Source organism: Platalea leucorodia, assembly GCF_965183815.1.
Source record: "Platalea leucorodia genome assembly, chromosome: 3".
In the NCBI taxonomy this organism is placed as follows: Eukaryota; Metazoa; Chordata; class Aves; order Pelecaniformes; family Threskiornithidae; genus Platalea; species Platalea leucorodia.
In genome coordinates, this window is record NC_138825.1 from 48,371,145 (window position 1) to 48,396,500 (window position 25,356).

A 25,356-nucleotide genomic window follows, 5' to 3' on the forward strand; every position below is an offset into this window, starting at 1 on the left:
TCTGAACTTGGAAAAAGTCTCCACTGAAGTGTTAGGTCTACTATAAAGTTTCACAGACTGAAAACTTTTGCTTTTTTTTTTTTTTTGTTCATAGGTCTTGTCCAATCAAATCCAGTCCATCCCTTGCACTGTTGGGTGCTTACAGGAGAGATTAGTTCCTAAACAATCTTATGGTGGGCCAGTACCTTCAATCTCTTAAAGTTGTTGATTTGTAAAGTTGGTGCATCAGCCATTATTGTGTTTTGAATGGTCCCTCTGGAATGACCTCTCTTTATTTCTGCTTTGGGTTTGCCAGAATAGGGTTTGTTTAGTGAAATCTTTGTCCAGTGTTCTTGAAATATAGCAAAAGTAAGTCCACCTTCTCATTTATACTGTTTACAGTGTTGTGGGTAGTAACACTCACTGCAAGATCTCAACTTTATTGTTTGTTAATTTTGCTCTAAATATTTGCCCTAGACATCCACAGTGCAAAATGTTTTGCTTTTGTTTAATCTGCTTGTTGCCCTTAATGAGTTCTATCCATTGTTACTTTATTTAATGATACTGTAAAGTATGAAACTCTGATTAAATAAGAAAAAAACCTCCAGCATGGTGCTCTTGAAAACTCCAGTTGAAAGCACGGGAAATCATTTTCAGAGTAACTCTGAACAATTTCCTTGGGACTCTTAGTTGTTTATTTTATTCAGTTTCTTTGATGATGGTTCCTTTTTTTATTCTTCTGACATGCATTCCTTTTCTCATAATTGACTGAGGAATCATAGCAGCATGCTCAGGTTCTTTTTTGATCTTTCCTTGGAGTAAATCTTCAGACATGTTAACCTGGCCTGCAGCTTTATAGGTTTTGAATATATTGATTTTTTTGCTCTGAGTTCCACAAGAATTTTTCCATTCAGTCTGTATTATCAAACTACATTTTTTTCCCAGTGAAATTCATTTAACTTATCTTTTCTCTTGTTTTTGAAGTTGATGACAGTATTTTGCAACTTCCATTTTCACCATCCTTACTGGATAAAGCTATGAATCTCTCTGTCTCTTTCACTATTGATGATCTGGAGGCATTCCAAGATTGCTTCAGAGAGTGCCAGAAAGTCTTATGGGTTCCTCTGAAGGTGGTACAAGAAAAGGCATTTTAACTTTCTGATGTTGTCAGCCAACCTCACACAGCCAGGTCATCTTGCCAATAAATGAGGGAATCTTGGACACTGCTAATGACTTTTGGATTTACTCAGACTCTTGCTTCATTTGCTTTGAAATGCTTGGATTTGTAAAGTTTCATCTGAAGATTTGGAATATTTTTGTACTTCTGCATTATCCTCATTTATAACTGTAGCTAAGAAAAGCTCCAGACAATCTACAAAGCAGACTTACGAACAAAGAACCAAGGAGAATAGATCTTTTTGGAAGAAGAACCAACTCTGGCTACTCTTCTTCCAGGTTAGGGTAATGAACTATGAGGCTTTATGAATATATGCATTAGGGTAAGATAATGACCTTTGACCAACTTCCAAGACATTGTGAAGAGCAGTTTAAGTCTATCTTGTCTAAAAGAGTGGCTACTTGGAGAACAAGTAAACATACTTTCTCTTGGGTCCAAAGTGGAAGCAGTGAACACTGAGGTGCAATGGGACTCTGAATGTGAAGAACATTACAGTTACCAGCTCTAGGATTACCAAGAAAGAGTCAGACAAACATTTAATGATCAGGAAGTACAAAAGGTTGATGCATGCTTACAGGTTTTGAAGGAGTTTAAGTGTTCTTTATGATGAAACATTGTAGACTCTTAATTGTCCATAAGACACAAGAAACTTTACCATTCTACCTCCTTCTGCTGTCTCTCTGTTGAATGCATTTTAGAGACATCACAACTCCCTCTGAAGTCAGGAATCTAGCAATGATTCATAGGGATCTGTATCTATTGTCTCCACCACTTAATTTTAATCTTTTGGGAAAGTCTGGATTGGAATGGCACAAGTTGGTGACTCCTATAGATCACCCAGGCTAGATATATCAGAAAATTCCAATACACTAAGCCTCCTTATCTGCCAGTCCTGCCTGTTTTTAGTGACTATGTTCATGAACATATAGGGCAGTGAGAGATAGATATATTTTGGCATCCCAGTGCTGTAAAACTAATGTATAGAAAGAGTGCAGAAACGTAGGAATTAAGGAAAATTCCACTCCCTTACACAGTAAACCCATAACAACACAAAATGGCAGACTAGACTAAATACCAGCTGCTTTAATATGTTCATATGTCACTTAAGTTTCACATGGTAGTTTTTAATTCCGTTTTACCAGTCTGGATCCCTTCGATTTCTCATTTCCTCCCACTTGTAGATTAGATAATTCTGTGCATTAACACATCCAGAAGAATGGAAGTTTCTTTCATTCACTACGTTAGGAGGAAACTATCAATTCAAAGTGTTTCCCTCTTCACTTTGTTAAATGCATTTAGAATATTGACTAAATACTTAATTGTAGTACCAGCTCACATTCGCTGGCAAAGTTACATGAATACCCTCATCTTCATGACTGCCTGATATTGAGAAAAATCAACTGTACAGATTTCTGCAGCAGTTTGCGGTTTCCCTTGCATCATTTATCCCAAAGAGTCACTTTCCAAAGAGAGGTTCTAGAATGTGAAGTAGTGTAAGCTTTTCTTCCCCAAGGTGGATTTCGGATCTTTTGCAAAGCTGTTAGGCATTTATGTGGACCTTCCTTGCTCATCAGTAAAATGTGGCTAAAGTCATGGTGCAGCAAAGCTTCTTTGTGAAACTAATTGTATGGCCTGGCTTTGTCTCAGATTTTCAGATGTATCTTTACTCGAGTTACAGACTGCACTGTGAGGGTCCTGAGTGCACCACTGGGCCTTAATTGCCCTGACCAGCCTTGGACCCCCACCCATGCACTCTCTGCTCCTTGCTTCAGGCACTCCATTTAAGCCCAGGCCTGGACATTTAGTCCTTGCCTGAAGTATGTTCTCAGTGTACCTGTTTCAAGTCCTGCCTCCAACCTTGTTTTCTGCATGGACCTTGACCTACCTTGTAGGTAGTTTGCTTTGAGTTGTGTAGAGTTGTGTCTCCAGCAGACCCATGTTGCAGTCTTGTCTCCAGCCCTGTATCTGGCTCCATCTCCTGCTGCCCCTGACTGGACTCCTGGGATGGACCCTGGACCTGGTTCATCACCTCACTTTTTCTGGGACTGTCAGTGGACCTTGTTATCAGCACACTACTCTGCCCATGCTGTTCAGATATGGTGGGACGGTGCCTTGGTTGCTGAAGACGCTGTGCTATGATCAACTTTGGCTTCTCACTCATTTTCTCTTTTGTAGCAGCCCTGCTCTTGCTGCACTCTGATATGCATATTCACTATGATATTTATTTCTCACATAAGGTGCTTAGGTCTGCAAAATGCACACTAAGGAATGCCTTATAATGTTTTTATTTTTGTTTGTGCTTAAAAAAAAAGTGCTGATAAGTTGGTCCTGGTAATTACCAAGCATGCGATCCATGTAGTTAATTGGAATCCAATTAATGTTCTAAGCAATATTCCTAACTCAGAAGTAATTCCTTCCACTTCTGAAAGGGATAGTAACATAGGTAGTATATATACAGAAGCCATGCACTGATGAATTTGCTGGAGTGTGAGCACAATCAGCATATGAATATGCTGATCATTCAAGCTTGGTGAATAATTGAATAAAGATTTACTGATTTTGCAGAGGTTATCCCATAGAAACATCTTTGGATGAGTGAAAAGCAGCTCAGGTCTTTTCACGTTCAAAGACATGAAAAAATACTCTGTCTCTGCTCTTATCAGCCATTGCCTTCTTTCTGAAGGAAGAACACCTGCATCAACAGCAGACTTCTTAATCTAAGACGCTTAGTGTTTGGCAGAATATGAGATGAAACAAGGCACAAGTTGTCTTTGGAACTGCAGCTTGGGTGTTTTTTACATGTCGCCGTACAATATCTATTCAGTAATTCTTCCTATCTCTAGCTGACCAAGAAGACATAGTTTCTATAAATTTCTGAGAAAAAGGCCCTTCAGAAAGGGCAAGAAGGAGGACCCAGGGAACTACAGGCTGGTCAGCCTCACCTCAATCCCTGGGAAGGTGGTGGAGCAGTTAATCCTGGAAACTATTTCCAGGCACATAAATGACAAGGTATCAATCAGGAGTAGTCAGCATGGATTCACCAAGAGGAAGTCATGCTTGACCAATTTGATAAACATCTATGATAAAATTACTGGCTTGGTAGATGAGGGGAGAGCAGTGGATATTGTCTACTGTGACTTCAGTAAGGCTTTCGACACTGTCTTCCATAACATCCGTATAGAGAAGCTGATGAAGTATTGGCTGGATGAGCAGACAGTGAGGAGGGTTGAAAACTGTCTGAATGGGAACCTCAGAAGGTGGTGATCCGTGGCATGAAGTCTCGTTGGAGGTCAGTAACTAGCAGTGTACCCCAGGGATCAGCACTGGTTCCAATCCTGTTCAACATCTTCATTAACTATCTGGATGATGGGACAGAATGTAGCAAGTTTGCTGGTGACACAAAACTGGGAGGAGTGTCTAATATACTGGAGGGTTGTGCTGCCATCCAGAAGGACCTCAACAGTCTGGAGAAATGGGCTGACAGGAGCCTCACGAAGTTCAGCAAGGGGAAGTGCAAAGTCCCTTGGCACCAAGTACAACCCACAGGCACCAAAATATGCTGGGGGGAGTAACTAGCTGGAAAGCAGCTTGCAGAAAAGGACCTGGGGATCCTGGTGGACATCAAGTTGAACGTGAGCCAGAAATGTGCTCTTGTGGCAAAGAAGACTAATGATGTCCTGGGCTGCATCAGGAGGAGTGTTGCCAGCAGACAGAGGGAGGTGATGTTTCCCCTCTGTTTAGCATTGGTGAAGTCACACTGGCTTTATGTGAGCAGTGGCGTTGGATAGGATGACCTTCAGAGCTGCCTTCCAACTTCAACCATGATGTGACTCTGTGATTCTATGAAATTAGTGTTTGCTCTTCTCTACTTGCCACAGAAATATAGAGATGGGAAACTTGCTGGAACAATTGATATAATGTTGAATAAGAGAGAAGGATGGACAACAACAGCTGAAATTGGGAATTAATTTAAAAGAAAGGAATGGGACAGTTGTGCTATGCCATCAGATGTGCTCATTATCTACCCAGAGGCGGGGAGAGCCGGGAAAAGTTATTACTGCCCAATTTAGAGGTCTGGGCTGCTACTATGGTAGATGTGGGGAGATAGATGTTACAGCTGCTAGATTACTGTTACAGGTGATGAAGCCACAATCACATTAACACCTTTGGTGGCAGGAGCACCCTACCTCTGACTCACGCTCTGAACAGCTGAGGAATTGAAGTTCAGCTGCTCTAATGTTGTTTGCTGCTGCAATAGCCATTCCTCATCTCTTTCTGGAAAAAAGGCAGTGCATGTTCATTGGACCACAGTGAAGACATTTGAAGAATATTGGACTACTTGAATTTCTTCTGCAGAATACTCAGATGCATGACAATGCCTTGATGCACGATCCAAGGGAAAGCCAGTTTCACCCTCTCTCAGCCTCTGAAAAGATTTGCCAATTGTATAAAGATAGTTTTAGACATTAAGGTTAAATCTCCAACTAGTATTATGATCCTGTGCAACTAGATCATAAGCTCCCCTGGCAACATATTTTAGTAGAATTCCTGCAGCCACATGGAACTCATTTCATACATTTTCTAACAATTGAACTTTGAAAGCCTTGGGGTCAGACATGCAGTTTGAATGAATGGCCCTTCAATTTTCAGATACTTTTCAGTTTGCATCTCCACTGTGAACTAACTGCTTGACATCATCCTGAGCAAGATACACATATACACATATTCAGAATTTGATTACTTCTTGGTCTTCTCTGAATGTGAGGATCCCATGATTTGCCATCTTTTTTTCCTTGGAGCTTTGAGTCTTGTTATCTGGATTCTGAGGGAAAAAGGGATAAAGCCGTGGTTGGAGTTCCTCCAAGTTTGGGACTGGGGATGCATGAAAGTATACAGGATAGGGAACATGTGGTCCCTGCTGGATGCTGCTGGTGAAAACGTGCTGAGCTCCTATGTGAGGGGTTTGGTGTGTGTTTAAAATGAAACCCATGTGTACAGAACATCTAAAGTAGCTACTACTGCTGTCAAGTTATACTCAATTTCGTAGAGCCTCAATGGATCTGCTGGTACTGAAGGGTCTCTGAACAAATACCAGAGCACTGGGACAAAGTAATAGAAAACAAGGAGAAGTGGTTAACAAAGAAAACTTTGATTACAGTAAAGATTTTTTTTTAATGCAGCAAGTAGAATGAAATAGACTTATTTGTGAGATTATTCCTCGATTTATAAAGACATGCACCATTCTGGTATCTTTCTCTTACAAAGACAGAAAACATGTTACATTTTTTTTCTAATATTCTGCAAGTTGTTTGCAACATAAAAAGATACATATTTTGGAATGTAGACTAAAAGCTGTACAATGGAGAACATCATAGGGAAAACTTGGCTGTTTGCTGTCCCATGCAATTACCAGATGTTTGTCATGGTAACCCCTGAAAAGCTCTGACCAGAAAAGCATTCTTAGGAGGCTGGACAGCATGCCAGCTGGCCACGTAAAGCTTGCAATATCCATGATAAGTTTGATCACCACCTGTTGCTACTTAAAAAAAAAAACAAAAAAACAAAAACCAAAAAACAGGAGAAAAAAAGCGCCTGAAATAAGGGAAATCCTAGAATAAGCTAAAATTATACACATAATATCCACCTATTTATTCTAGGATTTTTTTATCCACTTTTTTCCATTGCTGTGATACCTGGAGATATCTGGAGTTAATAGATTGCATAACAAAGTTTCTACTGGATTCTGTGGAAAGTTTAATTGAAATCAGTTTTTTTAAATGTCTTTTTAGAGCAGGATTTTGAGGGGGTGGGGAAGTAGCTATACTCGTAATAGAACATACATCCTGATTATAATGGGAAAGCTGAACAGGAAAACAAGTAAGAAAATAGAATCCATGATGTTAGTTATTACTGTGGCTATGCTAGCACAAAGAAAAGTGGCATTGTCCTATGACTCAGACATTGCTTTATATTGCTGTGGTATAGCAGAAAAAAGATCAGTGAAAACCTTGGAATCATCTTAGTTCTTATGCTTCCATTTATACATAGAGTAATTGAGTTATTGGTCACAGATGCAGAGGAGTCAAATTCTTTTGAAAGGAAGTTGTTTGCAGTGATTAGGAGACTCTTCTGTGAAGAAGAAACACCTCATTGAGGAAGTTAGCTTTTACAGGCCCTGAGAATGAGGTCTTAAACACTCAGAACTAGTCCTGAAGGCCAGTGCTCTACTTAAGGAAGAATGGTGATCCTGAAGGCGTATTCAGGAGGGACAGAGGATATATGAATTTTATGTGTTTTTCTCATGAGGAAATTTCTTTCATGGGATGCCATTGTATCTTACAAGTGTAAGATTAAAAAGAAACTTTTTCTTCAAATAAATATCTCTACGAACATTGTCCATATGTGACAATGAGAAGAAGCACTGAGAAGGACTGTATTTTTTGGGGGACTCTGAAATTCACAAAAAATGCAACTGGGACTCTGGCAGAGACAAGAAAAAACATAAATGAGGCTGAGGGAGAGATCTACTCTACACAATGAATAATGTTTGGTAGGAGCCTAACTGAGGGCAAAATCTTGCAATGCCACATCTGACCATGAAGGGGAACAGCAGACAGATGAAACACATCATACTTCATTTTTATTTCTGTCTAAGATATCTAAAGGAAAGACTTGCCCAAAGTTACAATAATGCCTTTGCTGCCTAATCACAGAATCACATAATGATTGCGGTTGGCACCTTTGGAAGTCATCTTGTCCAACTCCCCTGCTCAAGCGGGGCCACCTACAGCTGGTTGTCCAGGACCATGTCCATATGGCTTTTGAATATCTCCAAGGAGAGAGATTCTACAACCTGACTGGGCAACCTGTGTTCAGACAGAGCCTCCTGTATTTCAACTTTTGCCCATTGCCTCTGGTCCCGTCACTGGGCACCACTGAAAAGAGCCCGGCTCTGTCTTCTTTAAAGCCTGTCTTCAGCTCATTGATGGCTGATGTCATTGCAAGGCCACTCTCAATTATCTTTGAAAGATCATGGTGATCAGGAGAGGTGTCTGAGGACTGAAGGAAAGTAAATGTCACTCCTATCTTCAAAAAGGGCAAGAAAGAGATCCCAGGGAACTACAGCCTGGTCAGCCTCACCTTGATGCCTGGGAAGGTGATGGAACAACTAATTCTGGAAACCATTTCCAGTGACTGAGCACTGGCACAGGTTGCCCAGTGAGGTTGTGGAGTTTTGCAACTTGGAGATATTTGAAAGCCATCCAGACATGGTCCTCAGCAGCCGACAGTAGGTGAGCAGGGTAGTTGGACAAGATGACCTCCAGAGGTGCCTTCAAACCTCAGTCATATGATTCTGTCAAAGCTGTGATATGGGAAGCATGCACTACCCTTTATGTTTTAAGTTACCTTCCAAAAAGTAAAGTTCTTTGAAAGTATAAGTCAAATATGTACTCTGTGACTTGTCCTCTATTGCCTAATCTTTGGAACCATGTATGTTAGAATACTGCATTTGAGAGGAGACTGAGGTAGCCAGTATTCTCCTTGACTGTCAATAGGAAGCTTGAATAGCGGCAGGTTATTCAATGGCCCAAGTGCAGTCATTGATTATTGAAAATCTCAGAATATTCATGCAAGAGCTATGTGCGAACCGAAGTTGCAGAATGTTTTTACATCTTAGTCACAGGAATTGACTGTCTTTATAAGTCACTTCTCTTTGATCTGTATTGTTCTCTTAAAATGGGTTATTTAGAACAGTTTTAGGGTAGAACTCACCTGAGGTGAAAGGTCTAGTTACTGTATATTAAAAATGTCCATTGATATCAGTAGTTTTGTTATACAGAAATTCAGCCAAATATATGCTATCTGTGAAAGTTCAGAGTTAGGCTCTGTAAAATGGTGTATTGTCATGCATTCGAAAGTGTCTTTTTTTATGCTTTACTAAGTGATAGCCATTGGATCAGTCACAAAGTAATGTTTTTCTTTAAGTATGCCTGTTTCACCTGCGTGAATGAAATCAACTTGGCATTCAGTGCATTCTTACACATACATGTGTGTCTAAACCAGAACAACGTGGTATAAAAATTTAGAGATTTCTGCACATGGGTTCACTCAATTGAATTAACACAGCATCTGTGATTTCACTGGCCAGGAAAAAGTGTATATCACAGGTGTTGGCAGGAGATGTTGCTCTTTCAAATTTGTTCCTGGATCTAGCATACATAAAAAAAAGAGTGTGTGACAGCTGTATTATGACGAAGTATATGAATTTTTTCTATAAGGAGAAGGGCAGGTTGATAGCATACACAATAAAGGCAAAAGAAGAATACAGATTATTATAAGTCTGTTTTGAAATGATACCTTGTGGGTATAAAAATAAAGCTCTGAAATGAGTTATACATATGTAAATGATAATTCTGAATGGGGTTGAAACTTGTATTAAAATGTCTTTTAACATTGAAGCAACTCTAAATACAACTTTTTTCCTTAGTTTTGTAGTGACTACAAAGCTATCACAGTTCTTTACAACTACAGATTTTTTTTTAGATGGATATTAACCTTCATCTCATTAAAAACATTATTATTTATAAATGGGCCAAGTGTGCTCAGCTATCAAAAACTTACTCCACAATGCTACCTTGCAATGCTAACATGAAAAGTAGGAAATTAATTCCTTGCATTGAATTTAAATGCATTCCTTCCTTTAGACTGTATTAACACAGATAGGTAAGAAGTTTTCTACAGTTGTAGGGTGGATAGGTAGATTTATCAGTTTGGAATGTCATTTGGATATTGCCTTTTTTGAATTTACAAGATATAATAAATTAGGAATGTAAATAGAGCAGCACAGATTAAATATCCAGATTTGAGTACAAGAAAAGCAAGCAATAATTATTTATGTTATGATTCCACATGCTGGGTCTTCATTTGGTATAAATTACTTGAGGGAGTTTTCTAAAGCTTCACAGAGCAGACTGGCTTTCACGACACCGTCCCCTTACTGCAGGGGAGTTTGGCTTTCCCTGCTGAGATGGCTAACTAAGGGTAGCTTAATGGTAGACATCACAGCTCCTCATTTCTAAATACTAATCATGTTTCTATCTTTGTAAACTAAATAAGGCCAAAGCATTGTTTTGGGCATTGTTCTGGGGTAGTTTTGTGTGTTCAATTTATTTTTAGTTGTTAATATTCTTTAATGTTTTTCAGTTTTGTCAAAATCCTACTGCAGATATATTTAAAACTTAATTTGTGGATTTGCCTTAGTAAATTTGTAGACTAAGAAAAACGGATGAAACTTCAGCAGGATTTAATGAAAACGGCATTAGAAGAGCTCGTTTTTAGTTGGTGTTAATAAGACTAAAATTTCTCTGAAGGTGTGAACGACGTTTTGAAGGACACAGTAGCCGCTGCTATCCATGTGGAATTGCAGTATCTCCTTGTGGACGGTTTATAGCCAGTGGATCAGATGACAAGTGTGTAAGTAACGTTTTTGCTTATTTTCCTTCTAAACTATAAGAGATACTTATATTGTACACAACGTAGTTTTTTTATGCATGTTTCTAGGATTCAGCTTAATGTGCAAAACTGAGGTCTATTAAACTTTCATATTCTTCATTTATATGCAGCAGTTACATATGATTTCTGATCTGTATGTTCTTTATTTTGCCTGAAAAATCCCTGAACAACTAAATCTTAGTGCTCAAAGTAATCATTAAAAGGTTGCTTCTAAAAGTTTTCATAGTGCTTGACTCTGAATTGTCACATGCCATCAAAGATGAGAAGAACGGTATCCTCTGTAGCACAGCTTTATGTAGTGTGTACATACCTGGCCACTAGGAACTATGTAGCAACTACACATTAATTTACTTAAGGTCCCAAATTTAGGGTGATGAATCTTTCATTACTGGTTTCTTACGAACCAGTCAGCTGAATACAAAATGAAAAGTCATTCTACTGTAGTTAGAACTTTTCATAGTTCATGGCGTAACTTTGATTGTGTGTTTCCTCCCCAGACAGGTTCTCTTCTCATTCAATGTCAACTGTATTTAAATTATTAGACTTAGCAAAGAGTCCTGAGTAAAAGTGTATTACTACCTTTTTGAGTATGCATCTAATTTTAATTTAGTAAGTCCTGCATTGTTGGCACAATGTTTTTCTTGGTGTTTGCTAAGAGATAGATGATTGCTAGCTTGTAGTATAGGCCTTTGAAACTGGGCTGGGGTTGGGTTCATTGTAAACACATCCTTTCAAAACAGCTGGGTAGGAAAGCTGTTTAACTTTCTTCTAGGTCTTTCTAAGTGACTCATCAGTACTATGATACAGGGTTTCTGGTCAACTTCAAATTCAGAACAAGAGGAATATACTGTAGTGGCTAGTTTTGAAATACTGGCTCAAATCATGTGTGAAGGTTAGAGGTTTTATTGGCAGATTGCTAGAGGTTTGGCAATAGCTAATGTGTGCTTGATGTTTCCATGATAAAATATATTTTTCAAGTTTCTGGTAATTTGCATTTCAAAATGTAGTTTGCAATACAAAGGAATGTTTTTTTGCATTGTCTGTGAAACAAAATGAATCTAATATTGATCTCAGCTCATGACGTATATGATATAAACATATTTAGTCAAGATTACTAACTAAGGTTGATTTTGAACGGTATAAAAGGAGGTGCAGTCACAAGACCTTTTGTCTACTTTTTTACATTGAGGCTATTGTTTGGAATTACTGCTGATACAAGAAAATAAAGTCATAGAGCATGATTTTGCCCTTACTCCAAATTCTTGGCACATGATTGCTCATCATAGGAAGCTGAATAGCTGGACTGCATCCTGCTCCTGTTGGCATGTGGTCCTTGGTGGGCACAGTGCCAATCAATACTTTTTAGTGTGGCTCCTGGGTTGGAATTTTGCATAATTTGCATTGTATATCTGTAGACAACTTTCATTGTTCTTCTTGTAGCCTCAGGAAAACTGAGTCAAGTTTCAGACTCTTGCTACAACTGTACTGTTAGGGCAAAATACAGTTTGGGGGCATTTTTAGGATGCTTCTCTTTGAAATGTTGATACTGAATATACTTTTGTGTTTCCTTTTGAACAAGAAAATTGAAGATGGCAGTGAATAGTCCATTCATATTGTTAAACTAATAACATCCTGACAAATAGACTGATGTGCAACTGGACCAGTTTTAAGAATATCAAGAAGCTACATATTTTTGCAGATTGTGTTCTATGAGTGAATGTTAATTGGAATTCAAAAAGATGCATAAAAATTCATCAATGTGGATACAAGTGTTATTCTGAAATAACGCATTCTGGAAATAAGTTATGTAACTTTCCACTGACCAGCAACTGCATCTTCAATCATCTTGGACTTAATTTTTCAAGTGCAATGCTTGCACCCTGAGGTTAACAAATATGGTTGATTTTAAAGCCAAAAGAGGCAGAATTGGAATATAATTGAGAGACATTAATCTTAAACTGCCTTTTATATTTCACAATAGTGTTTGACAGAGAGGAATATGTTGGCTGCATTGATTAATAGCAAAATCAAAACCATATTCCTACAGGGCATAGAATCAGAAAACCAAAATATGTTATTGTAAGCAAAGAAAGAGATGCAAATTCTGTCTGCTTTTTTCTCTACTTACAAAGTACATGACCTATTTTGTATGAGAACAGCTTGGTATAGCTTCTGTGTGGCTGAAGTAGCCACCTGTTTTTATTTGAACTGTTTTTGTGTGTGTTAGTATGAGATTTGTACATACTGTAAATCATGGGTTGAAAGTGTTCCCCTAACTGATTACTCCAACTTCTTTCGGAGAACCTTTGTCAAGACTTGTGTAGGACCTGACAGTCTGATCAAAGCAGGTACCCACAGTATCCTGGTTTTGAACAGTGATTATCATAATTCATTGTGATTAGAAAACATGGAAAGTTAAACATTTCTAATATCAGATCTTCTCTTCATCTTAAATAGCCTCAGGTTACAAGTGACATGGGTTGACTTTTTCTTAGCTGAATACACATAATATTTTAATTTCTAACCATTTTACAAGTGGGCAGTTTGAGGTTTCTGACTATTAGACAATAGTATTAAGGATGTTGGACAAATACTCTAAGTGGGTTTAGATTTCCATTTTCCTGGGCTCTGTACATTGTAAACAAATGTTTACGTAAACGTTTGTTGACCAAAGAAATCTTAGTCTAAAAGGACAGAAATATCTGGAGAGTGCAAAATGCTACTTTTTAAAATAGAAATATCTAATCTTCTCCTGTGCTCCATGTAGTTCTAGTTAGCTGTTTTACTTCATGTCTAATTATGTTCTTCATTTTTGTCTTTGAAGACCTTAAGGCTCTCTGAATAAATTCCAAGTTTCCAGAAATGAAGTAGGGAATGCAGAAATAAAGATTTGGCTCTTTAATTGTTTTCAGATTCATTCTTGCTAGCTCTCTTTGAACTGTAGACTTTAAAGGGCACATTTTGACCCTAGTGCTGAAATGGAATTTGCTAACATAAAACTCTGTGTCCATGTCAAATGTCAAAGCTTGGGCTCACAGTTCACACTGACTGACCCATATTGTAAACCCAGAAGTTTTTCAGCGTAATGGGTTGCTACATCAATAACAAAAATACATGGGTAATGTATGAAATTGTCTTCCATTTTATTTACGCTTTTAATCAAAGTATAGGATTTTGCCCACAACATTGTCTTTGAAACACATTCTAAATGCAGGATTAAATTTATGCCTTCCAACTGTGAAGGCACCGAAGTTAGAGAGAGTAGGAAGACTGTTTATTCTCCGGAGGGCATCAACACTGAAAGGAGTAACAGGAGACAGGATAACGCAATTTGATGCTTATACATAACACCAGTGTACTAACCACTTGTTAATCCCTGAATGTTAACATTTGTGCAAAATTGGTTTTAGTGTAAATTCCCATTATGCAAGTGATGCTGGAAACATACTGGTCAGGGAGCATCTCCAAAGAAGTCTGCAAACCTGTGAGTGGTGGCTGGTTGTAAACCTGGACCTGACAGTGCTCACAGACTCGGTTGTTTTCAGATACAAGATTCTGCATCTGGCATAACACAAAACCGTAGACTTTGTTTATATTTGACACTTTAGCTTTAAATAGTTACAGAGGTTGATATTCCAAATAGAATGTCCATCCCAATGAGCAATATACTTTAATGTTTTGCTACCAGATATTTAATTAGTTGTAAAATTCACTGTCTCAAATCACATAATATCTTTATGACTTTCCTTATTGGGTTAGGCTAATAACTTCTTTGATAAGGACAAGAAAAATATGTATTATGTAACAGAACTCTTAGTTTTATTTTTATTTACTCTTACATCAAGATGGGTAGCTTTAAAAATATTATTTATTATTTTGTCACTCATAAACGCATTCAAAATGCAATGTTGCTATCTGTTAAATTCATCGTCTACTTTACTCGGCCACATATATTTTGGCTTTGAGAAGCCATACTGAAAGGAGCTCTATAATTTGAAGTACTTCAAATTTTTAAAGTTTTTCCGCTTTTCCCCTTATTTTGCCATTATCAATTGAAGCGCACTGGTGCAGAGTGAGGATCTGCTTTTTAGTTCGGATAAGGAGTGTGCACACACTTCTTGAAGCATATCTCCCAGTCATCCCCATTTACTGTGCTTTGATTTGTATCACAGAGTGGTCTTGGATCATGTGAATCATTTCCTTTCAGGTGAGGCTGAAGTGAAAGAGCAACTCCTTGAGCAAACTGAATGCTCTCTATATAGTAATGGTGTTCAGTCCACAGAATCAGAGATAAGATAGCCCGAAGTAAAGCACCAAAATACATTTGCAGGTTGGGTTGCCAGCACTGTTTTATTCTGTACATCTGCTCCTTTTGCGCTGCACTACTTCCTAATGTAATCATTGCCATAGGAGTTTATGATCTATTTCTTGACTACCATAAATACGTTGTTAGTCATATTAGTCTTTCTGTGGCTCAGTTCTGATTTTTAAGATGGAGATGAGCAATGGTATCTTTCTTCTGTCCTTTTCTCTTTAAAAGGAGAATTTAGATGAGGCCTATCTCAATTTGTTACCACTGCGTTAATTTACTCTGATCTTATTTATATGAAATACTTCCACTCTTGTGTGTCTGTGGTGTGAAAAGCTTAAAAACTGCATCCGATCAGGTACAAAATTGCATAAAATGGTCTAGATAAGAAAGAGAAAACCACCCCAAGAACCTCAAAATGTGAATGACAAAATTATGTGGTTGTCTGTTCTCGCTTTGAGACCACAATTTCACTAGAACCTTTTAGGTACTAATGAATGGAAGATAAAAGACTACAGATGAGGGAAGAGGCAGAGGGCTGAGAAAGATATTCTGGTATGGATGTATGTAAATGGAGGAGACAGGACATGCTAGTAGTTCAGAATGTTTAGTTCATTATCTCTTGCTTGTGTATCTTGGAGTTATCACTGATGTTTAAAATAGGTATCTCTGATACAATAGAGTATGCTGTAGTGTTAACTTTAATACTAGGTTTGGAAAAATAGAATAATAATTTCTTTACTGAAAAATTACTTTTAGAAATGTCCAATAGTGGTGTTGTCTAGTGTTTATTGTCTTGGTCCACACTTCATACCAGAGGGTTTGCAGAACAGAATGTATTATATGAAGCAGTGGTAGGAACTATCATCTGGGGTATTTTGGTTTTCAGTGTCATTGGTATCCCAATTATATGTTGCTCAAGTTTTATTTTATATGTCTGTATTGTTTAACTAAGATAGCATTTAAGAGAAAACATCTGGAGAAAATAGCATTAGTAATGCTTACTGGACAAACCAGGACTGACATTACTTGGCAGGAGGAAATCCATGGCAGAGAATGAATGACAGGGACTGCGCCTACCTCTCTGCCAGCTATTGCTGGAGAAAATCTATCCCTGTCCAAAGAAGAACACAACTTTGTGTTACTCTTGACCCTCAGTTTCTTGGATTCTTTGGTAGTGTGGTTGGCTTTTAGGCCTAATATCCTAGGAGAGAAGAGATAAATATTGCTTTCTTGTTAATACAGACATGGCTTTACAGTGTGCTGTTATTTTGCTGTGTCTTTGGGTATATCTTTGAAGATGATTAAAAAATCTTAGCCTTGGTAGATTATTTTATGAACTGTGAAATTATGTGAGCATGAGGACATTAGCTGCTCTTGTTTGCTTCTTGGTCAGTTCAGGCTATTGCTTTATCTATGCCTATACACCTCAGACTTGACCACCATAAAACCAAACTGGCAGTTGAGACTAGTGGAGGATTTTCTGCTGGCTATAGACATGTGTTTATTTAACTACTACAGAACACCTTTTTTCTAGTGGCCTGTCAAACTGAACTTTATGAGGCTGCAGTGTGTTACTGTGTTAATCTTTAAGTTTGGTAATACTTCCGAGAGCTGGGTGGAAGTATGTGAAATTAGCCTTTTTGCTAAAGCAAAATAATTTTAGAGAAAGTACCCCATATTCAAATGTAGGCAAAACAGGAAGTCAAAGTAGATATGAATACCCAAGGTTCATTTTGGTATGCATGCAGCAGTGAGGTGCTAAAAGTAGATAAGTATAGATTTATACCCACAGAGCTTCTCTTTTCTATGTGTATACTTCTTAGTCTACAACTCCGATGGTGGCTGAATTTTGTGGATCATTGGTACATATACCTATAATCCTAGTGGCTGATTGCATTGTGCTTGCAAATTTATTAGGATGGGGTAATCCTTTGTAAAGCTGATGAAATTGCCTGTTACACCTAAACATCTGAATGAAGATCATCTGCATTATCTGAATCTTGCAGTATTTCTGTTGAACAGTCAACACCAGTACACAAATAGGGAATGCAATTATTGGTACAGTTGATACAGAAGAGTCTTAGCAGCAGTCAGAAAAGAGCCATTTCCAGAGTGTGTGTGATCCAACCATGCTGATTCAAAATGAGAGGTGAGGTAAATTTTCTTAGAACAAAATCTTCAAGTAATAATTCGGCACTCTGCCAAACCTAAATATGTTATAAAAGTAAAAGCAACTGAAATACAGCAGTGTTTGGTGCTACATAAATTCCACAGGCAGACAAATAAAAACAATCACATACGTGAGGCTTTGAAATTGGCTAATTAAATAGAAACTAAAATCAGGAAAAATATAAATTGGAAGCTTCTAAGAAGGATGGTTTGCAGAGACAAAACTGAGATATGGCTTGTATCTGTTTATATAATCTTTTTTAGTGAGGAAAATTCAAAGTGTGTTAGCTATAACTGTCAGCATCTGAACATTTGAAAAGTATCCCCTGCATCTTGAAAGATGACTGAGTTTGATAATAATCACTGTTTTAATAATAAAGAGCATTATGAATTTTCACTGTTATTCCTTTTGTAGTTATGTCTAAGGAACTCAGATGGAAACTGGGATCTTACTGTAGTGGGCAATTTCCTGTGGCTACCAGAAAGACAGCCTCCATAAGTGGCATTAGAAGGGGAAGGGACTCTGGGAGGGTACATTCTACTCGACGTTTTGGTGACAGGCTTGAATAGACTTTCCATGCTACCATGTGGCAAGTGTATAAGATATCTCGGGACTGAAGAGCGTTAATCAGTGCTTAGGATACTTCTGAAATCTGTTTTATTATGTGTGGATTTGGCACTGATGCCTATAGTTAAGGTAGTCTAACACTTTCCACTATAATTCTGTTTTTAGTTGCTTATAATTGAGAACATTTTGGGTTCAAACTTTCCATGCTGGGTGTCTGCCTCAGACTGATTGTTATTTTTCATTTTAGTATAAGTAGTTCAGGTGCTTTTTCAGCTTAAGGTTGAGGAGAAATACGTGGTTCAGTGGGAGACGTGCCCCGGTGTAAACAGGGGATGGTGGAGTGCAAGTCAAATAATTGTATCGTGTAGTGTAGGAGCATGCGTCAGGTTTGATGACACTAATGGAGGCAAATGGAGACTAATGCCTTATTAACAAATCCAGATGTCTTTCATAAAAGTGTAAGTAAGATTATTTATTTATTTTTCTATCAAGATGCTTTAGCACTTCCATCTTCTGTAGCTCATTTGAAATATTAGAAAAAATAATTGTGGGAAAGGGACGACTTTGGCCAATCCATGCAAAACTTGTGAAGAAAAAATCTCTATTTGCATAATGTCAAATAGGTACCTTACATACCAGTGTCTTTTTTTTTTTTTTTTTTTTTTTTCCCCTGTGATCTGTTTGTAAAATATGTGCTCCAGTTTAAAGCCACAGCAGTTACAAAGTTTTTCTTGAAACTGGTGTTGCCCTTCTGGTCCCTGTGCAAGAGCTGACAACAAGGACAATTCTTCTGTTATGCTTTCAGTGTTTCTCTTTCTGATTTGCTTCCCTCTCTTTCCCTTCCCAGGAGGGAGTAGGAGTGTAAGTAGTTTGACTCAAATGCTTATGGCCATGGATTGGACTAGGGGGCAGTGGGAACAGATGGGGACAAGTTTGCTTTGAAGACAGAGTATAAGAAAACAGAAGAAAGACTTTATAGTGAAACTCCGCAGATAAAGGGTCAATTTATTCAGCACACTCTCTCTACCAATGCAGTAGAATTAAGTAGTTTTCCATTTGGATACAAATTCTTCCCCTCAAGGAGGGACCTTCACCCTTCTTCCCTGTCTCTTGCTACAAATTTAGAGAAGAAAGCACAAGCTTGTATATATATATAAGGTGCTAAATATAATCTTGCACAGTGAGTTAATGAAAACTGACTACTCCAAATTTTCTTCAAACTTCAAGTGAAAGGAAACACAAGTAAGTATGTGGTTATGGGTGCAGGAAACTTGTTTGGAAGCTATTGGTGCAGGTAAATGATTTTTACTTTTGGCTGACCCTTGGACAGAAATGGAAAGGAAATACCAATATCTACTGAATCAGTATTTTTATTACAAGAAATTGGTCTTAATATAAAAAAAAGGGATTGACTTTGGCTAAAGTCTATAACAGATTATATGCACATATGCATTTTGGGTACTGCTGAGTACTTCCTAGACTGTTTTGCTTTCTTTTTTATTACATTTGGTTTGCTGAAAATCTGTTCTTCCTCTGTCATTGAATTCAGATTTTCAACTTTTTTTTTTTTCTTCTGTGGCTAGTGTTATGGTATCATTTATAATTCACTTACTTTTTTTTTTTTCTTTTTCTGTAGAGAAGAATATGTTAAAAAAATCTAGTAAGTATAGAATAGAAAAAAAAAAGAATGACATCAGAAATGTAGTAAAACTAGTATGATGGCAGGCTATAGTAAGAGAATGTTTATACTGGAGGTATTCCGCTTCTTATGAATACCTGAATGTCATTTCTGTTAAAATACAACTTCCTTTGGGTTGTTTTTTTTTGGTTTTTTTTTGGTTTTTTTTTTTTTTTTTTACTATTGAAGTTAAAAATAAATTTACTGAAAAGTTGATTTTCAATCTTGCACCAAGTTAACTTTTATTCTCAGTATTTAGACTATCACTGGCCAGCTTAAATATCTGTGACTAGAATTACTTAAACAGAAGCTGGTTTTATACACTTTTTTATGGTGATGTTTTTCTTTTAATCACATTTTATTGTATTACATGTCAAAATTACTCTGATTTAAAATATTTGCTATTACTTTCCTTAAAAGCACAGTTATTGGAAGAGAAGATGATAGCTACCACAAGATAACAAAACTATTCTGGGATGTAGTCAGGGACTCTGCCACTTTTTCTGTTGAAGCTGAACCACCACACCTAAATGTTTAAATTTATAGGGCTAGAAATACAGTACCAGAAAGAAGCTTAACACTAGTTCTGTTAGGACAGAATTGTAGGAATGAAGTAGAGTGGGAAACTTGTGTTCCCGGTCATGTTCTGCGTGTTTTGTCTAGCAGCTGTTCAATACGGAAGTACTCTCTGTAGTAAAGATCAGAGTAAAGGTCTTTCCCATGCTGATGAATGCTTCAGTAGTTAGCTACAGGTGGGCTTCTATCTGTACTTGCTTGTCAGTACTTTTCTCTGACCCAGTGAATCTTGTTACACAATGTGACCATTCAGAAGAGCGCTGCATCCCAGCCTAACCTCTAGCTCAGGGCTTAGAAGCATTTCTGGAAAGGTGGGAGGTAAGAGTTTGAATGCTTTTTAGGTTGACAAGTGTGATTAGCTATCATCTCATTTTAGACAACTGAATATGCACTTGCTATGTTCTACTGAAGCTGCACAACCGCTGCACAGCATTTTTTGAAAGAAATGTATGAGCTAAAGGGTTGATTTAGGAACTGTGTGAAGGGCATAAATTACTAGAATACCTGGGTTTCACAAACATTGGATTTGTCTTCAAAAAAATAGTGAAATATTATCACACCTATTTTACAGAGACGAATTGGGACGTAGAGATTAAGCCAAAAATGAATGTGCTCCTCCCCAAATTAAACTGAGAACCTGGAACGGAAAATTAATTTTTATTGGATAAGTTTGGCAAATTTCTGTAAGCCACTAGATTATAATGGAAAATTTTCAGCTTCACTAACCGTCTCTCTGTGATATGTTCTCTTGATTAAAGCATGGAGCCATGTTTCTTCTTGGCTCGGAAATTATTGGAAGGCGTTGTAGGTCTGTGATTCAGAGCATTTTGTGGTCTTGACTCTTGCTGTCCTTGACTTTGCCTCTTTGTGCCTACTTCCATGAAAGGGAGGGAGGAGAGTAGGCGTGAAGAGGAAAAGAAAAGTGACAGTAAGGCAATTTGGGGTCAGAAAGAGAAAAGATGGTGAGTGATAGAAAGCACAGTCCTGTCTGCTGCCTATACGTCTCTGCCAAAGACTGGTCTTGGTATATGCAGAACTGATGCAGGCATCCAAAACCCTGCAGTTGCAGAGCTTGTGAAAGGGAATAATTGCTTGCAACAGAAGTTTCATAAATCTATTTTACTAGCTTCCTATGTGTCAGTTGTGCAGAGTCCAGAGGACTTATGCTATGTACCAAACACCTGAATTTTAGAGTTGATTTTATTCCCTCCAGTATTTTCCTCATTCATTTTTTTTTTTCTGTTCAAGTTCTTATATCTAACAAAGTTCTGTAGTGTGTTAAGAAGCATGATGTATTTGTTCTGTTTTGGTCATTCCCACAGTTCCAAAGGGAATGGACATGTGTACAATAGCTATGAGGAATAAGATTTGAATCTTTCATGATACAAACACCTAAAAAGTGTCATGGCGTTACTGAGTATTGTGATACAATTGAACCATTTTGACAAGAGGTCCACAGGATTTTGGGGGGCTGTTTGGTAAGAATGATTTCTCCCTGTTTTCACGAATACTCTCTTTCTTCAGTCAGTTAGATGCGGAGGAGCATCCTGCTCTGGAGACTGCAATGCAGCTTGTAATGCTTCTTGCTCTCCTCCCACTCAGTGTACTCCTTTCCTTTCTGGAGTCTCCGTGGAACATGGACTTCTACAGCATCTCATGTCTCATTTTCTTGAGACTTGCAGATTCCCATTAATTATGTGAGTGTGACCGCTGTAGTCTGCTCTGGCACTGTGGTGGTAGTGGTGAAGTACAACCTGACTGCAGTCTTTACACGTCATACTTGCTGGAGTAAAAAGGTCATCGCTAGCACTCTCTGTGCTCGGAAGGAACTCCTGTGGGAAGTCTGGACAGTAGGGCCAGGTGGCACGCAGTGTGACAAAGCTTGGCTATGAAGATGAGAGCATAATGTTACAGGTACTGAGATAACACACAGGTGTCAGCATCTGATAATTTTGATACCAGTTGAGTCATAGTGTAGTATCATCAGAGTGAAGAATGGAGAGCCGGTATGGAAGGAGGAGAACAGATGGATGTAGCCCTGTAAAATAAAGGAAATTTTGAAGGGTGCTATTATGTTAGAACTCTGAAACCTTCTCTGTTTAAGCCTAATTACTTGGCAATATTGTAATCTGTTTAGGATGTGAAGTAAATAACCAACACTACCTCTTAATATTTTTATGTCAATAAAGAGGAATCTTATGACTAACTGGAGGTGTTTACAAACAGCAGTTGCAGTGTTTCTGTATGAAAACAGCAAGAACTTGAGTAGTCCTGTGTACAGACTGAATTTACTAATATATGGTCTTCTGCTTTCCATTAGAGAAAATAATTTAATGTCTACAGACACATCAGAATGCTTTCTTTTGTGTCATTATATCACTTTTATCTTGTTTGGGTTCCCCTTACCTATCTGTTCCCCTGTGAACTCATCATGTCCCAAGTAGTATAAGTCACAGTACCTGTGGTATGGACATGTTTTAAAACAACAACAAAAAAAATTCTGCTTTTGTATTACTGGCAATCAAATACTCATTATTATGACCAGCGTCCTGAGATGTTTAAAAAGTAGGGAGGAGGGTCTTACTTTTTAAGGCAGAATTTCCAATTAACAAGCATTTACTGTATCCTTTTAAGAAGGACACAATGATTTTAACACATTATTGGGGACTCTTCTACTTTCCCAGTTAGTATGGCAATATCTGTGTGGAATGCTACAAAAGATCCAGAGGTTAGAAATGGATGCCTATGTTTCCGTCTGTTTTTAGGTACTTCATTTATGCCAGTAGATGGTTTTAATTCCATATCCTGGACTGAATCCAGAATATGTGAGGTATATAAATGGGATGCAATTAAGTAGATTTACAGTTGGCCTCTTGATTTGCCTCTCAGTGAATATGGTCATGAATGGAATATTTGCCACTGAGGGCTATCCAGTGTTTCTTCAGTGCTGGTTTGGAAATAGAAAATCTTTGGAGTTGGCTGATAAGATTTGTTTTCTGAGTGAGGCATTAAGTGTTTTTCAGGACCTGCGTTGGTCCATGAATCTTTTCATAAATTGGGAAGACTGTGGGTTGAGTCCACAAGTTTTTCGGACATCTATCTTGCAACAGTTTGCCACCTGCTAGGGGAAGCTCAGCTGCCTTGGGTCTGAATGACTAAGCTCATTTTAGGGCAATATAGACAAAAAACTTAAGACAAGTTACAAAGTAATACATTGTTGCAGTAGTGCCTATACACAGTTTCAGTTAGTTTATGTTAGGCTGTGCTCTGAATTCCATGCTCATAGTCTTAACTGCAGAGTTTTGGTAAAGACAATGGAACATTTTAATTTTTTATTGAAACTGTAAAGTTTGGATTATCATCTTTGACTATTTTTTGCATGCTTTACAATTTATTATTTCTTTTGAGTTACACAATTTATTTATAATGTACCAAATAAATCTACATATTTTCTACCTTATGTGTTTTTTCTGATATGCCTTGCATATGCATACTGTCTGACTGTATCCTGCAAATAATTGTTATTTTTACTAGATAAGGCATAGTCCAAAACAATCCTATGTGCCTGCACATGGATCTCACAAGTGTTTCTTATGTGGAGGACATATACTATAGGATTTATTTTAAAACATTTTCTGTTTTGTTAATGTAAGATAATGTTAATATAATCTAACCATTTTCATCAGTATGTCTATGACTTTCACTGAATTTTGGATTGGTTTCTTAATGCAGTTTTGCATTGGCACTTTTTCATTATTTGAGGCTGTATCAATCAGACTATAATTATTTTGCCAGTAAATTTGATTTACTCCTTGGAAAACACTTTTTCCCTTTTCTGTTGAGCAGCGAAGGCAGGCAGTATGCTTTTTCTTGTTCATGATACCCGCATCACTTGTAACATTATTGATTTGTTATTGAATTCTGTGCTGTGCAATTAAAAACTGCAAAGACCTATGTCAAAACTGAAAAAAATTATTTAATGTAGCAACAATCATAAGAGTTTTCAAGTTTAGAAAGCAAGGTTTTAGATTCTACATATTTCTACTTAAAAGAAAGGGTTTAAATTCTGAAGAACACCCTTAAAAATATATTTTAAAAGGGTAATTTTTTACCTGCCTGCTTGAAATATACCTAATGTTTAATTATTTAAGGGGAAAAGATTGCATTACTCTTTCTAAATATTTTTTTTTATATTTGAGTTACCTTAAGCATTTGCTAAATTATCCTGAATTATAGAAATCAGTTCTAAGATGCTGATGACTTTTATATCTGTTTAGCTATTATGAAAATTTTCTAACTTCTCTGTAAGCTGATTCTTTAGTCCTCCTATACTATAACTTAGTGCTTCTAGATTGTGATATATTTCTTTAAAGTGAAAATATAATCTCATTGTTTTTTAGGCTTACATATACGAAATGCGTTCAAGCACTTTTTTACATAAACTGGGGGGACACACAGAATCTGTCATCAACGTGACTTTTAGTCCTTCATCTCCACAGGTAAGTCATTGCTTTTTTCCCTCTTTATAATTAAAATATATAAAATCTTCACTGTAAGCTTGCTTTTTACTACTTTTCTATTTACCTCCAGTATGGTGTATAGCTGTAAGGCTGTTCATCTACTTCCAACTATAGTGTGGTTATTGTGTCAATTATAAACTCATGCAAAATGCTGCATGCTGCAGAGACGAATGCTCTGACTAACTACCTACAAAGAAGAGTTCTGGCACAGGAGCTATTGTGAACCTGTACTGGTTGAATGTTGGGAAAATGTACATCCTCTTCAAATTACCTGAGTAGATTACTCCGAATTCAGAGAATTTAAGAGGGAAATAAGTAGGGGCAGGGAAATGGCAAGGGGCTCAGGCCTGCTGTAATTACTCGATGGCCTGAAATATTTAAAATGCAATGCTATTTTAAACGTGCTGTGTCAGAATAAATAGTGAAATAGCTTTATCACAATGTTTTGAAAAACTATTACTGTAGTAAGTAAAGTAAAGTAAGTAAGTAAAGTAAGTAAGTAAAAAGTACTCTGAAGAATTTAGGCATTAGGCAATGACAGTTCCTATTTTTTTTACTGATCATTAATACTATGCTGCATTAACAGCATTATATTTCAATGTAATGGTTTAATTATAGTGCAGCAATATATACACAGAAGTCTGTTTTCTAAGTTTTATCAGAGCTTTCCTGCAGCTAGTTTATCAACTGAATTCTTTGCGTACTGTTTTGAATCCTGTAGACTTACCTTCTTTGTTTTCATGTATTGAAACTGCATTGAAGCGTTCTACTTTCTACACTTCTTACTTTAAAGAGACAATGGTCACTATATACATAGAAGAGTGCACAGTAGCTCCTCTTTACTTCACTACCTCCTCAACACTG

General features: G+C 37.4%; 1 protein-coding gene across 1 annotated transcript in view; it reads left to right on the forward strand.

Moving 5' to 3' along the window:
• The window catches only part of WDR27 (WD repeat domain 27), a gene marked incomplete at both ends in the record, with an annotated part of 133,694 nt that overhangs the window by 50,347 nt on the left and 57,991 nt on the right, over positions 1–25,356 (forward strand). Inside the window, 2 exons of the mRNA XM_082305594.1 lie at positions 10,528–10,630; positions 24,373–24,471. Coding sequence (XP_082161720.1) covers positions 10,528–10,630; positions 24,373–24,471 — 202 coding nt within the window. The remainder of the gene's footprint in view (positions 1–10,527; positions 10,631–24,372; positions 24,472–25,356) is intronic.